Source organism: Oncorhynchus gorbuscha, linkage group LG16 (genome assembly GCF_021184085.1).
Source record: "Oncorhynchus gorbuscha isolate QuinsamMale2020 ecotype Even-year linkage group LG16, OgorEven_v1.0, whole genome shotgun sequence".
In the NCBI taxonomy this organism is placed as follows: Eukaryota; Metazoa; Chordata; class Actinopteri; order Salmoniformes; family Salmonidae; genus Oncorhynchus; species Oncorhynchus gorbuscha.
Genome location: NC_060188.1, coordinates 46,340,904 through 46,357,629, shown reverse-complemented (window position 1 = coordinate 46,357,629; position 16,726 = coordinate 46,340,904). Strand labels below are relative to the sequence as shown.

General features: G+C 41.6%; 1 protein-coding gene across 1 annotated transcript in view; it reads right to left on the bottom strand.

The window, feature by feature from the left end:
- LOC123999461 (transmembrane protein 132E-like) overlaps positions 1-16,058 on the bottom strand; it is a 387,132-nt gene extending 371,074 nt beyond the window's left edge. The window contains exon 1 of the mRNA XM_046305286.1: positions 14,751-16,058. Coding sequence (XP_046161242.1) covers positions 14,751-14,811 — 61 coding nt within the window. The 5' untranslated portion in view covers positions 14,812-16,058. The remainder of the gene's footprint in view (positions 1-14,750) is intronic.
- Positions 16,059-16,726: the final 668 nt, after the last annotated feature.

The following is a 16,726-nucleotide window of genomic DNA, read 5'->3' as shown; positions in this document are numbered from 1 at the left end:
TTTCAAGTCTATGTAGGCAGCAGCCTCTGTGCTAGTGATGGCTGTTTATCAGTCTGATGGCCTTGAGATAGAAGCTGTTTTTCAGTCTCTCGGTCCCAGCTTTGATGCACCTGTGCTGACCTCGCCTTCTGGATGGTAGCAGGGTGAACAGGCAGTGGCTCAGGTGGTTGTTGTCCTTGATATTTTTGGCCTTCCTGTGACGTCGGGTGCTGTAGTGTCGTGGAGGACAGGTAGTTTGCCAACCAGTGATGCATTGCGCAGACCTCACCACCCTCTGGAGAAGCCGTTGGTTGTGGGGGGGGGTGCAGTTGCCGTACCAGGTGGTGATACAGCCCGACAGGATGCTATCAATTGTTCATCTCTAAAAGTTGGAGTGTTTTAGGTGACAAGCCAAATTTCTTCAGCATCCTGAGGTTGAAGAGGCACTGTTGAGCCTTCACCACACTGTCTGTGGGTGGACCATTTCAGTTTGTCATTGATGTGTACGCCGAGGAATTTGAAGCTTTCCACCTTCTCCTGTGGTCCCGTTGATGTGGATAGGGGGGGTGCTCCCGCTGCTGTTTCCTGAAGTCCACGATCATCTCCTTTGTTTTGTTGACGTTGAGTGGGGTTATATTCCTGACACCATACTCAGAGTCCTCACCTCCTCCCTGTAGGCGGTCTCGTCATTGTTTTTTTAAATATGCTTATTATTTTCCAATAAAAATCAAATAAAAAGACAGCAATACTAACAATGACATTCATTGTACTGTTGAATGGGATGGCCAATTTAGAGGACAAAACAAAACTCACACATACACAAAATCCTATTCGGTGGTACACGTATAAGAAGACAGCATATAGTCATTACAAGCAGTGTAGTTAAGCCAAAAATAAATATTGAGTGGAGTACAGCAGAGTTGCAGCAGATCGTCAACCCAGTTATGAAGCGGGACTAGACCATTTATCCAGTAACGGCTGCCATATTTTGTAAAACATTGGACTTCTATTGGAAGTATTGTATCAAATCTTTTCCATATGTATTACATTCCCTAAATCCCGTAACCACATTTCAAAGGTAGGTACAGTGTCCAAATTCCAATATGAGCCTTTTGGCTAATAGAGTACAAAGAGAGACAGCTTTCCCTTCGTGGTTATTCCCATCAACTGTACCAAACAGAGCGATCAATGGGTCTGGGGCTAGAACTCTATCAAAGGCTCTAGATAAGTAATCAAAAATGAGAGCCCAGTAAACATGCAACTTAGGACATGTCCAGAATAAGTGGGTCAACGTCCCCTTGTCCTGCTTGCACCTCTCACACAGTGCTGAGGTGTCCGGGAATATTTTATGCAGTTTTACTTTTGAGTAATGTAACCTGTGTATCACCTTAAAATGTACAAGGTTGTGTCTGGCATTCACTGAACTGATCTGAGATTTCTGAACCAAGTTCTTGTTCCCAAGCACTTTTAACATGAGTCTTCAATATTCCTGGGTAAGAAGTTTTAAGTTGTAGTTATAGGACTCTATACCATTTGTATTTCATATACCTTTGAATATTGGACGTTCTAATAGGTACTTCAGTATTGCTAGCCTAATCTCGGGAGTTGATAGGCTTGAAGTCATGAACAGCGCAATGCTTGAAGCACAGCGAAGAGCTGCTGGCAAATGCAGGAACGTGCCGTTTGAATGAATGCTTACGAGCCTGCTGCTGCCTATCACCATTCAGTCAGACTGCTCTATGAAATATCAAATCATAGACTTAATTACAATAACACAGAAATACGAGCCTTAGGTCATTAATACGGGGAAACTATAATTTAGAAAACAAAATGAAGTAGCCTGTGATTCCGCCAATTTCCGCCTGAAGACATACCCAAATCTAACTGCCTGTAGCTCAGGCACAGAACTAAGGATATGCATATTCTTGGTACCATTTGAAAGAAAACCCTGACGTTTGTGTAACTGTGAATTGAATGTAGGAGAATATAACACAGTAGATCTGGTTTAGATAATACAATTTTAAAAAAGATGTTATTTTCTTTTTATTGTTGTATCATCTTTAAAATGAACAGGATAAAACAAACATTCAGATAGGATGATGGGGACAATTTCAGTGAAAAATATAAGAGGGCAACAGTACTTGTGCAAAGTTTCAGAATGATAACTTCAGAATGATAACTTCCAAAATGAGTGTGTACATGACATTTATCATGAAGTCACCCAGGTGTCCCACACAAGTAGGCCAAATATACCCAAGTGGCCAAATTGGTAAAGTTATACATTTTGAATGGAATAACTATATACAAAATAACAAAATGGTATTCTAACACACGCCCCCCTCAAAGAATTGAGAAAAATATACAAAATAACACTTTCAATATTTGGAAGACCCTTAGTCCTCTACACAATATTGTGCTGCTGATGCCATAGCAGTCTCTTTCTGATGTAAAGCAGAGGGTCACCAAGCATGTGGTGCAAGTGATGGGGGACTTAATTTTGCAAAGAACACAGCGACGCCTCCATGCTGTGCCCTTTTGGCCCTGAGGCACATCCATGCCTGCAGAAATAAATGTGGGCAGATGAACACCACTTGTGGCAGGAGCTGGATGAACCAGCTTCAGTGGGGGATGGACACCTTGGCACTGGGGGCTCCCATTCAGAGTCCGTGTCACTGAAAGAAAATGTTCAGTTAGAATAGTTTCCCATATGAGCCCTGTATCAACAGGTATAATAAATATATAAATATATAAGAGTGAGTACAGGGGACATAAGGTTGAATATATTATTATAGAACTGCAAGAACTCGTTTATATTATGACAGACCAGCTGTATCTACTGTCTCCATTTCACTTTGGCCATTGTTGTGGGCCTGCCCTCCCCTCAACATCCTCAAATAGGCTATTTAATTTCACAAATAATATTTTATATTACCAATTTCAAAACAATCGCATTAGCATGAGAAGAACTTACCAGTCCAAAACGATGTCCTCTCCATTCAAAAAATATTCCTCCATTTGGGAATCGCTAAATGAATCGTCCTCGATCAATTTATTCTACAAGTGTGTACATCTGTATATCTAGACTTAGATTTAGCTTTACCTGACTTATTCAACCTACTGATTGATATATAAACAGCTGAATATGCGCTTTACCAAAACAATGCTGTGTGTAACATGCGTTGCACCTTCCGGTATGATTCGTCAATGGCAAATGAACCTCTTTACGCCGGAGTTTACTACATGGGTTGGTCTTCCAACACAAACATTACATATTGCCGTTTACCTCAGCTCATTGGTTATCTACCCACCTAGATTTCAAGATGATCAGTGGTCATTGGGTTAAAATACAGTCAATCAACAAAACAGCGGGCAAATCATTGGTGCACAATTGGTGTCTTCAAATCGGTTTATTTCAGTCAATACGTCCCGCAAAATGACCCATCAGGTTTGGTTGAGTTACAAACAAACCAGTTGATTGCAATGAAACATGACTCGAAGTCACATTTTGTGTGTGTATTTACCTCGAATGTGTCGTCGAATATGGAATGAGACGGAATTCACGACACAAGCAGTTCACAAAATGTTGTTTTAGTATATAGAAATGGATTTTATCAAACAAAAGACCATTAATTGTGTAACAATGAGCATTGGGATTGCAAACAGAGGAAGATCGTCAAAGGTAAACAATTAATTTTATTGCAGTTTGTGATTTTGTTACGCCTGTGCTGGTTGAAATAGTTTTTTTTTAATGGGGCTCTATCCTCAGATAATCACATCGTATTCTTTCACAGTAAATCCTTTTTTAAATCTGACAACGCAGTTGGATTAGCAAGACTCTAGGCTTAACCTCTAGCAATCCCGTATCCGGGAGCGTAATCATAGCCTCAAGCGCATTACCATAACACAACTTTTCCTATTCATGAAAATCGCAAATGAAATAAATATATTCAAACACAAGCGTAGCCTTTTGTTAACACTGTCATCTTAGATTTTCAAAATATGCGTTACAGCCAACGCTAGACAAGCATTTGTGTAAGTTTAACATGGCATAATGCTATGCTAGGCTCTGCTGGCAGCAGGCAACATTTTCACAAAAATAAGAAAAGCAACCAAATTAAATCATTTACCTTTGAAAAAATTCAGATGCTTTCACTCAGGAGACTCCCAGTTAGATAGCAAATGTTCCTTTTTTCCAAAAATAATATTTTTGTAAGCGAAAAACCTATGGGATGGTGTTAATAGGTTCCAGGACGGCACTATACACTTTAGATTCAGTGTTGACCAAATATCCATTGTCATGATCTTCCGGTTGCTGCCCACCATTATTTTAACAAACTGATGGCAGTGCATGCATGTTCAGGAGACTTCCTTTTAATGTCTCCTAACATTACTTTCAACCACTGACAGATGAGGGCTGTCCTGAGGATTTTGGGAGACATAACCTGGCATCTGTCATAACATGGCTTATATACTGGTGTTCTTTGGATGTGTACTGACATATTTCGGCACAATAAAAAAAAAGAAAACTTGCTGTTGTAAAATGCCACACTTCCACCATCACAATGAATAGTTGTCCGACAAAACAGGTAGTCTGATCACATCCAAGACAAAATGTGTATTCATAAAATGCAAAGTTGATTAGACTAATCTTAAAAAACGTACTATGACAGAGAGAAAAGGGTGACTATCGTTCTTTTGAATCACCCCTACCTAAATAAGCCTGCATTAGAATATCAATATATTGTGATAAATAAAAAAACTGACAGACCAATCCAATTGATTTAATACTCATTGCCTGCATCATAGGTATCTTCTTACACTGAGGTTCAGCATGAAAATAAAGAATAAACTATTTTAAACATGCCACATCTATTTTGGGCTTATCTTATATACCACAATATCACATTTTATTTTGCTGACAAAGGATATACTGTAGCAAAATGAAATCCCTCAAATTCACTGGAATTGTGTACAAGTTGTTTACAAGCCACACCAGACAGGGAAACAAAGTGAGTAAATATACTGAGGTAAAATAAAAATGCAACATGTAAAACACTCATAAGCTGAAATAAAAGATCCCAGAACTGTTCCATACACACACAAAAAAAACAAAGTTGGTGCACTAATTTGTTTACATCCTGGTTAGTGAGTATTTCTCCATTGCCAAGATAATCCATCCACCTGACAGGTGTGGCATATCATAAAGCATGACCATTACACAGTTGCACCTTGTACTGGGGGGAAATAAAAGTCAATGCCACAGATGTCTCAAGTTGACGGAGTGTGCAATTGGTATGCTGGCTGATTACAGGAATGTCCACCAGAGCTGTTGCCAGATCATTTTATGTTAATTTCCCTAAAATAAGCCACTTCGGTTTAGAGAATTTGGCAGTATGTCCAACCGGTGTAACCACACCAGCCCAAGACCTCCACATCCGGCTTCTTCACCTGCGGTATCGTCTGAGACCAGCCACCCGGACAGCTGATGAAACTTTCCAGAGGCCACAATCAACGATATGCAAGGGGATGTGTTGCACTGCATGAGGCAAATTGTGGTCATACCCAGTGGTGACCAGTCATTCAGGGAAAGTGGGGGGGGCTTGCCTGTTTTGCATGTTATTTTGGCATTAATACTTGTCACATCAGTTTACAAATAAAGCCGCATACAACATGGTCTTTGATTTCTTGAGTAAGGTAGCTTCTAATTGCAGGTATTTCTTCCTAGCACAGGGCTTCAAATCAAATCAGTTTATTTGTCACGTGCGCCGAATACAACAGGTGTACCTTACAGTGAAATTCTTACATACAGGCGCTCACCAACAGTGCGGGAAAAAAGTGTGTGGCTCAGTGTTCTATCACTCATGGGGACTTCACCTCACTGACAAGTGTAAGAGGAGACATTGAAAATTCTAGCCCTTCGGCTGCTGCCATAGAAGTGCCCATCCAAGAAGGCTCAAGGTCATTGGCCACAGATAAAATGAAGTCAAATCACATATGTACCGTAGCTTTGATTGGCCTAGTCATGTCAACATCATACTTTCAAAATCTTAGCTAGCAATCATTAATAAAGTTGACAATCTACTGGCAAATCCTTTTTAATCCTTGTTATATGAATAGGGTTGCAAAAGGGTCAAACTTTCCAGGAAAATCTCTTTGGGAAGTTAAGCCTGGGAATTTTGCTTAAATTCATTAAAAAACAAAAACAAAATTAAGTTAGCTTATAACAGTGAACCTTTTTTTGTGTGATGGACAAGGCAATTCTAGGTCTTCAGGCATATTTTGGTTAAACTATCCCCAATTCAATGGAATTGCAACCCTTGCATGCACAGTGCATTCTTCCATCACATGTGCAGTCCACTCTTCAAATGTACAGCTGATTCTCAAGATCATGCACACTAATGAGATGCTATTGAGCATTACTACACTGTATGAGCCAAGTACTACATGCTTTCTGGTAAGTTTTGATTACAATACTGGGTGGGTTGAATATATTTCATGACATACAATTTTTTTGTTAACTAGTAAACAGTAGCCTACAGCAAAGTGTTTAAATGATTTCAAACTCGTTAATTTCCGCTAGTTAGTTTTTGCTACCATGTGGGTTTTAGTTAGCTTGAGCCTGCTAACTGAGTGTTAATTCACCTGTTTCCATACGTAATTCATTTAAAAACATTTCTTACAAAGGAAATGTTTAATTAACTTTAGCTGTACATGGAATTGTAGTGTTTTTTTACTCACTACAACTTCTATTCAAGTTGAAAAGGATGAATCTGACACCTTATCGATAGCAACAGCTCGTGGTCATCCTGGAATCAGAAGGTTATTTGCGTAATATGTATTGGAAGGGATTTCTGAATGTTCTTTGCCCAGCATACACCCAGACATGCTTTACCTACTCATTTGCTGGAAGCAGAGTTCAGAGTTCAAGTGAAAGTCAAGCCAATCATAGAGAAAGCAGACTGTATTGAATCATCTCTGATGGGTGGTCGAATGTTCGTGGGCAATGAATAATTAACTTAATCTCCACCCCTCAACCAGTATTCTACAAAAGCACAGACAAGAGACAGAGACATGGGTCTCTACATTGCAGATGAGCTGAAGGCAGTCATCAATGGATCACAGAAGGTATTTTCACTTGTGACAGACAATGCTGCAAACATGAAGGCTGCTTGGTCTAAAGTAGAGTCCTACCCTTTCATCACAACCATTGGCTGTGCTGCTCTTGTATTGAATCTGCTCCACAAGGACATCATAGCAGTGAAAACAATGGATACACTTCTGCAAGAGAGCCAAGGAAATGGTTAGGTATGTGAAGGGTCATCAAGTTCGAGCAGCAATCTACCTCACCAAGCAAAGTGAGAAGAATAAAAGCACCACATTGAAGCTGCCCAGCATCACCAATTAGGGTGGTCTTGTCAACATGTTTGACAGTCTCCTGGAGGGAAACGAGTCTCTCCAAGAAATGGCCATATCTCAGTCTGCCGACATGGACAGCAAGAGGATCCTCCTGGATTATGTATTTGGGGAGAGAGAGGTAAAGCAGCCTAAAACATATAACAATAGCCATTGCACAGATCGAGGGACACAATGCCATCCTGTCTGATGTTCAGAATGCTTGCAGATGTAAGAGAAAACTGTACTCCCCTGCCCACATCACTGTTGCGCCAGAGGAAACTGCAGTTTTGAAATAAATCAAAAAGCATGAAGACTTCTGCCTGAAGCCCATACACGCCGCAGCGCACATGTTGGACCCCAAGTATGCTGGCAAGAGCATCCTATCAGGTGCAAAGATCAAGAAGGCATATGGTGTCATCACTATCGTGTCTCGACACCTTGGACTGGATGAGGGCATGGTTCTTGACAGTCTGGCAAAGTACACTTCCAATCAAGCGGCTTTGGATGTAGATACAATAAGGCAGTTGTGCCAACATACAGTGGGGCAAAAAAGTATTTAGTCAGCTACCAATTGTGCAAGTTCTCCCACTTGAAAAGATGAGGTCTGTAATTGCATCATAAGTACACTTCAACTATGACAGACAAAATGAGAAATGAAATCCAGAAAATCACATTGTAGGATTATTTATGAATTTATTTGCAAATTATGGTGGAAAATAAGCATTTGGTCACCTACAAACAAGCAAGATTCCTGGCTCTCAAAGACCTGTAACTTCTTCTTTAAGAGGCTCCTCTGTCCTCCACTCATTACCTGTATTAATGGCACCTGTTTGAACCTGTAATCAGTATAAAAGACACCTGTCCACAACCTCAAACAGTCACACTCTAAACTCCACTATGGCCAAGACCAAAGAGCTGTCAAAGGACACCAGAAACAAAATTGTAGACCTGCACCAGGCTGGGAAGACTGAATCTGCAATAGGTAAGCAGCTTGGTTTGAAGAAATCAACTGTGGGAGCAATCATTAGGAAATGGAAGACATACAAGACCACTGATGATCTCCCTCGATCTGGGGCTCCACGCAAGATCTCACCCTGTGGGGTCAAAATGATCACAAGAACGGTGAGCAAAAATTCCAGAACCACACGGGCGGACCTAGTGAATGACCTGCAGAGAGCTGGGACCAAAGTAACAAAGCCTACCATCAGTAACACTACGCCGCCAGGGACTCAAATCCTGCATTGCCAGACGTGTCCCCCTGCGTAAGCCAGTACATGTCCAGGCCCGTCTGAAGTTTGCTAGAGAGCATTTGGATGATCCAGAAGAAGATTGGGAGAATGGCATATGGTCAGATGAAACCAAAATATAACTTTTTGGTAAAAACTCAACTCGTCGTGTTCGGAGGACAAAGAATGCCGAGTTGCATCCAAAGAACACCATACCTACTGTGAAGCATGGGGGTGGAAACATCATGCTTTGGGGCTGTTTTTCTGCAAAGGGACCAGGACGACTAATCCGTGTAAAGGAAAGAATGAATGCGGCCATGTATTGTGAGATTTTGAGTGAAAACCTCCAATCTGCAAGGGCATTGAAGATGAAACGTGGCTGGGTCTTGCAGCATGACAATGATCCCAAACTCACTGCCCGGGCAAGGAAGGAGTGGCTTCGTAAGAAGCATTTCAAGGTCCTGGAGTGGCCTAGCCAGTATCCAGATCTCAACCCCATAGAAAATCTTTGGAGGGAGTTGAAAGTCCGTGTTGCCCAGCAACAGCCCCAAAACATCACTGCTCGAGGAAATCTGCATGGAGGAATGGGCCAAAATACCAGCAACAGTGTGTGAAAACCTTGAAGACTTACAGAAAACGTTTGACCTCTGTCATTGCCAACAAAGGGTATATAACAAAGTATTGAGATAAACCTGTTATTGACCAAATACTTATTTTCCACCATAATTTGCAAATAAATTCATTAAAAATCCTACAATGTGATTTTCTGGATTTTTCTTTTTAAGTGAGAGAACTTGCACAATTGGTGGCTGACTAAATACTTTTTTGCCCCACTGCATCTCATCAGCCACCCGGTGGAAGGGACTTTGTGGATCGGAGGCTCTTTCCCCATTGCCTCCATCATCCTCCAAATCCCACCAACATCAGCCACCTCAGACCGCAACTGGTCCTTGTTTGTGAACACTGTTCAGAGCCAGGTATCAAATTGGGGAGGGTGTCCGTATGGGGATTACATGATAACCAACTTGGGACAGTTCTGGGATTGGAGAAGAGGGTATCCTTATAGCATAGGGGATCCCACAAAGGTGGATAGGTTTTCCATGATATGGGGGAAACCTGGGAGCACTGTTGAACTCTGTAAAGGCAATGAAATCCTACTAACCATCAAAACTATTAAGCTCTCTGATGCAGGCACTTACACCCTCGGACTACAAAGGAACAGGACAGACACGATGGGTGTGTTTTCTATTAAGGTGCTGCCAAAACCAGAGGTCCCAGACGAACCAGAGCCAGACACACTCCTCTACCACCCCTGGACCGAGCCTGCCACCACTGTGTCAAATCCCATTCAGGTAACTAATGTTAGAGACTATTCAGCTGTTGATCAATTAGGCACAGACTGATTTTGATGGTAGGGACAATTTGTGGCTGTCTTATATGAGGTATACAGCAAAGACCCTGATAAGAAAGGAATGCATTATGTGGTCTGCTTGACCTGTTCTGGCTACACACCCATTTGCTATAGGAGAAGGAGAGGGGTGGTTGTGTATTCTCAGAGGTTTTTACCAGGTTCAGCCCAATTCAACTCCTCTTTGAGTTGGGCTGTTCCTCTTTGAGCCTTGTGTTTCCCACAGTACCTCCTCATCGGGCCCTTTGGGGTGTTAAGGCATATGGGGGCAATTACAGTTGCATCACAGGTACAGGTAATGGCATTGATTATGGGAGATTGCCTGAAGCTGATTGCAGTAGTAACAATCATTAATTCCACTTGGCCAGTTACAGGCCTAAACCAAACTAGTGGTCTGACTGATGTGTGGTGGATCTGTGGACCCAAAAGAGTGCAGAGACCCATTCTTAGAGGAGACTGGAAAGGTACGTGTGCTCTGACCAGTTTGATAATTCCACTGACTATTGATGATGTTACTGCTGAGCAGCTGTTGGGTTCTGTATCCAGGGGACCTGAAAACATTCCATCCCATGGGAGACAGACGTAGTGCTCCATGGACAGAGGATGTAGTTGACATACACACTAATCTGTTGGGGGTGCCTGTTGGGGTTCCTCATGAATTTCAGGCATTGGGTAGGAATGACTGACTGGCACTTACTAACTATTATAGGTCCAGCCATAGTGGATGACTGGCACTTACTAACTATTATAGGTCCAGCCATAGTGGATGCAAGACAGACTGCGTGGATTAATTATATCTACTATAATCAACAGCATTTTGTGAATTACTCCCGTGATGCACTCACTGGTATGTCTGAACAGATTGAGGCGACATCTAGGGTTTCCAGAATAGACTTGCTTTGGATATGCTTCTTGCCAGTCAGGGGGGTGTCTGCAAGATGTTCAGTGAACAATGTTGCACGTATATTCCTAATAACACCAGTCCAGATGGTAGTATATCTGAGGCCCTTAATGGGCTTGATGCACTATCTGCTGAGATGAGGACCATGGCGGGGGTGGAGGAGTCTGGACTGTTCTCTTGGTTTGGTAAGTACACTGGTATGGTGGTTACTGGATTTCTGACCATAATTCTTGTATTTTTGTTATTGATGTGTTGTGCTGCTTGCATCATACCGTGTTTTAAGAAGTCTGTTACAGATGTGGTGAAGGCTTCAGGTATGATGCCTTTGCTTGATGCTCCAGTTGGAGATGCTGATACTGAATCAAGCTTTCAGGGGAGGATGGGGCTGACTGAGGATGACCCCTGGTATCCTGTGGGTGAGGTTGTGGAATGATAACCTCTTAAATACATTACGTGTACAATTTAACTTGTCCTCTCTTATGTGAAGGTTCAGAGTCCCTGGGTGGCAAGGAGCCCACCTGGTGCAGGATAGGAGGAGCTGAGAGGACCAGATGGTTTATAATAATGCTTTGCTCTGCTTTACTGTTTTCCATGACCAAAGTGTTATCCTATATCTTACATGTCAATAAACAATAAAGTTTTATACTGTTTTTGCTAAGTGACTCTTATGGGTGTCAAAAGGGGGAGACAAAAGCATATCACTTGTCGATTTTCTCTATTTTTCTTGGTTGAGTTTTCTGTAAAAAAAATATGTAAAAATAATGTCTTATTAATAAGAAACGTATTATTTTCGTGAAATGCTATTAACATATTACTATGTTGGGACTGCGGAAATAAAGGATAATGAGTGACACCCTAGCGGGTGTCAAAAGGGGTACTTAAATTTCACACCATTTTATTTTATTCTGTTTTTAAATGAGCTGTTCTCTTTTGACATGAGGGTTTTAAGTTCCTAGGTGGCTGGTACCAATCTAGTACATAGTGGGATCGAATGGAGGACATGAAGGTATTTTAAACTTTGTAACTGTTATATGATTCATTGCTGAATTTTTGTTCACACCCTTGGGGGTGTGAAAAGGGGGGATTGTTGGATTCTGTGTTTTACATTATAGCCATTACCATATATATGATTGAATATTATCTGCTGTTGGCTTGTGTGGATGTATGTATGTGTTATGCAACATAGCTGACTTGAAACATTGTTAAAAGTTAAGGCCATGGGCCTTTCTCATGATGGAAAAATACAGAAGACAGGCACTGTGCAATGAGTTGGGGGGGTGGCACATTCAGAGCATGGGGTTGCAGAAGAAGCGGTCTTTTGTTAGATAACAGGAGCCAGGTGCGAGATAACGGTATCGAGCATGAGCGCATGGATGTTCTTCACAGCAACAGTTACATCTATCAACAGAAGCACCAAGAGGTGGGGACCCGCCTGAGCGCCTGCAATAGGCTGAGCAAGTTTAAACCACGCCCAGTCTCTACTCTGACAGGCCGGCTCGGAAGACGGAACTACTACTGTCATCAGGGTATATTATAATATCTTTATCAGGAACAAGTCAGTTCTGTTTTTTGCCCTGCAAGGTGGGACAGAGAGCCCGTATATATGAAAATTGCATTTACCACTTATTGCTTAGCTTATAAAAAATACATAGTATAGAAATCGGTGACTCGTTGCCATATTTATCCTGATACCAGATTCGAATTGACGCAATTCTCACACACACACACACACCAAAGCACACAACAGGCTGACCAAAACAAGGGTATTGTCTCCATATGATAAATATATATCAAATGCAAAAAACATTACATTAAAATAGTATTAATTTGCATGCATTTCCATTCATTCCCACGGAACGTTTCTACCTCTGAATATTCCCTAAAATGTGCAAACCTACATATGGAGAGAAATAATGAAGAGAAAGTATAGTTAAAATGTATCGGTGCTCATCAGCCATAAACATTACACAAGTTAGAAATCACAAATTCAACAACAAGTGGTTTGGACCAGTGACAGTGGCTGTGTTGTCCCAAATCTGGGGTTATTTTCCAAGTTTAAAATGACAAACATTCAACATTGGCCATGCTGTCAATGAAGGATGATTTGTGCCTCGTTCAGAGGACCACCGCGTCAGCTTCCTGTTCAAGTGAGCACAGCACAACAATGTGAGTCCGAAAATGTCCTTCGCAATGTGATGCAATACTGACTGTCTTTGGGGGGGGGTCCCTCATGTAAGGAATAGATTGCAAACTAGTGACGTTGCAGACCAATAAAAGCCTTATTTCAGTGTGTTGTAGTGCATCCCTCTTTGTGCATTACTGCAAATGGGGCATCCTAAACCTGAATGGGAGAGCACACCAGAAATATTTATACGGTATTTAAAAATGTTTTTTTTCCTAATCAGTTCAGAAAATACAGAGACTAGTGAAATTGAGAGCTCCTAAAAACATAGGCTAGAGCTCCTAAAAACATGGGCTACAAAAACCTGCTATTAAAGTGTGGCAAGCTACACAGCCCTGCTCCCACCTTGTGGAGAGATGCTGTTTGTGGACCATCAATTGTACTTGCCCAGGACCATTCATTGCAAATGAAAGCATTCAACTGGTTGTATACCTCACTTGCATTAATAACTTAATCCTTACCTGCATCTATTTGCTCCTATATTACGCTTTGTGTGCAGAATAACAAATCCAAATTTAAAGAGAAGCTGAACTTCCTGCTTTGGCCTAATTTTTTATTTGATTCATTAAAGAAATGCTAGCGGCCATTACCGAATTCAAATGATAGTTGGATTCTGGGTGTGGTTTGATGCGAGTGTCGTGTGTGTGTGTGTGTGTGTGTGTGTGTGTGTGTGTGTGTGTGTGTGTGTGTGTGTGTGTGTGTGTGTGTGTGTGTGTGTGTGTGTGTGTGTGTGTGTGTGTGTGTGTGTGTGTGTGTGTGTGTTCACAGGTGGGAAGACTAAGACAAATATTCTCTCTTCAGCCGCGGCTGGTGTGCGACTGTGGCAAATATGGTTCTACTTTGGATAGTCTTATCTCTGGGGCTAGTTAGGGCCATCAATAAATTACACAACGTAAATGAGACAATATTTTGATGTTGCACACATTTTAGTTCTCAAATGCCTTACATTTTTCTATTTTAATGTATAGTTGGTTTGCGTCACTGACATTTGGAGGTATTGAATTTTTAACATTGTCCCATGTCCATTGTGCAATTTACAGATGGTCTCTGACTAGCCCCATATGGACATCCAGAGTCAAACCACATTTACCACGGACATTACTATCAGGTTGCCTGCCGCTCAGAATGGATTACTACATGTGTGCTGCCAGCTGAGGGCAGGATGAAATTAACCCCCTCACATTCGAAACTGAAGATCATGATTAGTTGATTATTGGAGTCAGATGTGTTAGTTGGGGCTGGGGGAAAAACTGACATCAATCAGGCCCCGATAACTGGAGTTGCCAGTCCCCGATTTATGTAGTGATATACTCAGGTCGCCTACAAAACTATAGCGTCATCCAATTTACACTTTGTAGTCAATTTTGACTGTATAATCAAATGTTTGACTCATATCGATGCCATATAAGCCATTTTCTAAATTAGAAGTTGGTTCGTCGGGGCAGTTGCGCTTAGGCGACACTGCAACAGTGTTTTCTACTCTGAAATCTCAAAATCGCATCTCACTTGAAATTGCCTACCTATAACAATCAAACAGGCGGCGCCCACAGTCGTCGCAACCCAACTCCACCGAGATGTAGGCCTACACATCATGGAGTTCAGACACCCAGCTAATCATCATTCTGAACTATACTGTGTGTCACTTGGTTAGGCACTTACCATTAGAAATGAGCGCCACACAGAGCAGAAGAGTTCCTCTGCGGTATGGTGAAATTGACATCGTAGATCTCAGTAAATCCAGTAAGCAGTCTTGAATACAGGAGTCTTCAAATATAGCTTCCGACCGGTGTTAGGTCTACCGCAGGCAGGTTCTTCAAGAGTCTAATTGTTTACAAGATGTGGGGCTGTAGACTAGCCTGCTGAATAGGTCGGTGTCAAGTCCTACAAATGTCTGACTGGCTTAATGAAAACAAAATGTAAGGCACGATGAACGAACGTATTTTTATAAAAGGGGCTCCAAGCCGGAGAAGAAAGTTACAGGTATCAAGATCAAGTGGCTCGAGACTCCAACGCGTCTGTTTTCAATTGTGCCCTCAATTAAATAGTCCTCCATGCATGTTCCAAATATGTAGCCAAGTCCACGGGTTAAATAATTCAACACATGCGCAATTGTACTCACACATTGCAATAAAAATAACTATTGATGTGGAATTCCTCGCCGTTCAGTTGACTACGCTAAATGCGGAGGTATTTGATGCTGGTAGGCTATAAACTGCAGCGCCTAAAATTGATAAACGTGTTATCCAAAAGGTCCTGAAACCTACAACTGGACAGTGGGTGTAGTTTTCCATGATACGGAGCCAATTAAACAGAACATTTAACCAAGCCCCGATGCAACAATGTAGACAACTGACAATGGAGACCATCCGTCGGTTTTTACTGCGCCGTAGGGAACACGGGCTAGGGTTCAACAACGCGTGCCTTTTGCCGGGTGTCTCATGCCTTTATTAAAGTTCCAGTGCACAGGCGAGAGGAACCTCCAGTAAGCAAAAAAAAATGCTATTCCACACGTAACAATGTATACGAAAGAAACACTCGACTAATCTCGGGTAATTCCGCGATTCCCAACCCAAGTCACTGAATGCGTTTCATGCGGTGATTTGACAGTTCATCTAGTTCCCAGATTGAAAACGGCAGTCCACATAATATGCCTACCACATTTCGATGTTAGGCTCCCTTAATTCTCATCGCCTTTATATTCTAGAAATCCCGAGTCACAACAATGCTGACCATTTTCACTCAATCCGCAGTAACGTTAGTAGTCCAAATCCATCCCCTAGCTGTGGTTCCAAACTCACGGACTGTTTCGCAATAGCCTGCCTTGTGTAGACCATTCTTTGGCACTCCTCTAATGAAGGAAATACATTTTTTTAAATGCTCATTCGTTCTCGTATGTGTTGTGTCCCATAAAGCTACTTTCTCAAAGACAGTTGCTACCAAGATCCTTCTCCCTCACTCTCAGAATTCAACAAAATGCTGAACGCCGCATCAATCAACCAAATCTTAATCACGTGGTACCCTCCGGCCTGACGCGCGTGCGATGCATACTTTATCCAACGAGGTGGACAGTGTGCGTGTGTACAATTTGTACAACATGTTGCATGGAGCCTATGAATTCGTTGTTCTATAACGAATGAAATTGCTTTCAAATCCGAAATTCAAGGTGAGCAATATGTAAAAGTATTAATTTCAATAAATAAACATTTATCAAAACGATCATAAGATGCCGATGATACGAAGAGGTCATTTTATTTATTTTGAATGACAATTACTATTTAGGTGGTTCATAACCGTTAGGGATCAACTTTATGATCAGAGCTAATGCAATAATTGGTCCTTCTGTAGCTCCGTTGGTAGAGCATGGCGCTTGTAACGCCAGGGTAGTGGGTTCGATCCCCGGGACCACCCATACGTAGAATGTATGCACACATGGCTGTAAGTCGCTTTTGATAAAAGCGTCTGCTAAATGGCATATATTATTATTATAATTTCCATCTTAATGTTTAGTGTTTATTAGGATCCCCATTAGCTGCTGAAATTACTCATCTTGGGGTCCAAACAGGATGTTTAAATGTTAGATAATACACTATTTCACAACTATATTATTGTAATTTCTGATTCAACCCTGTCTCTTA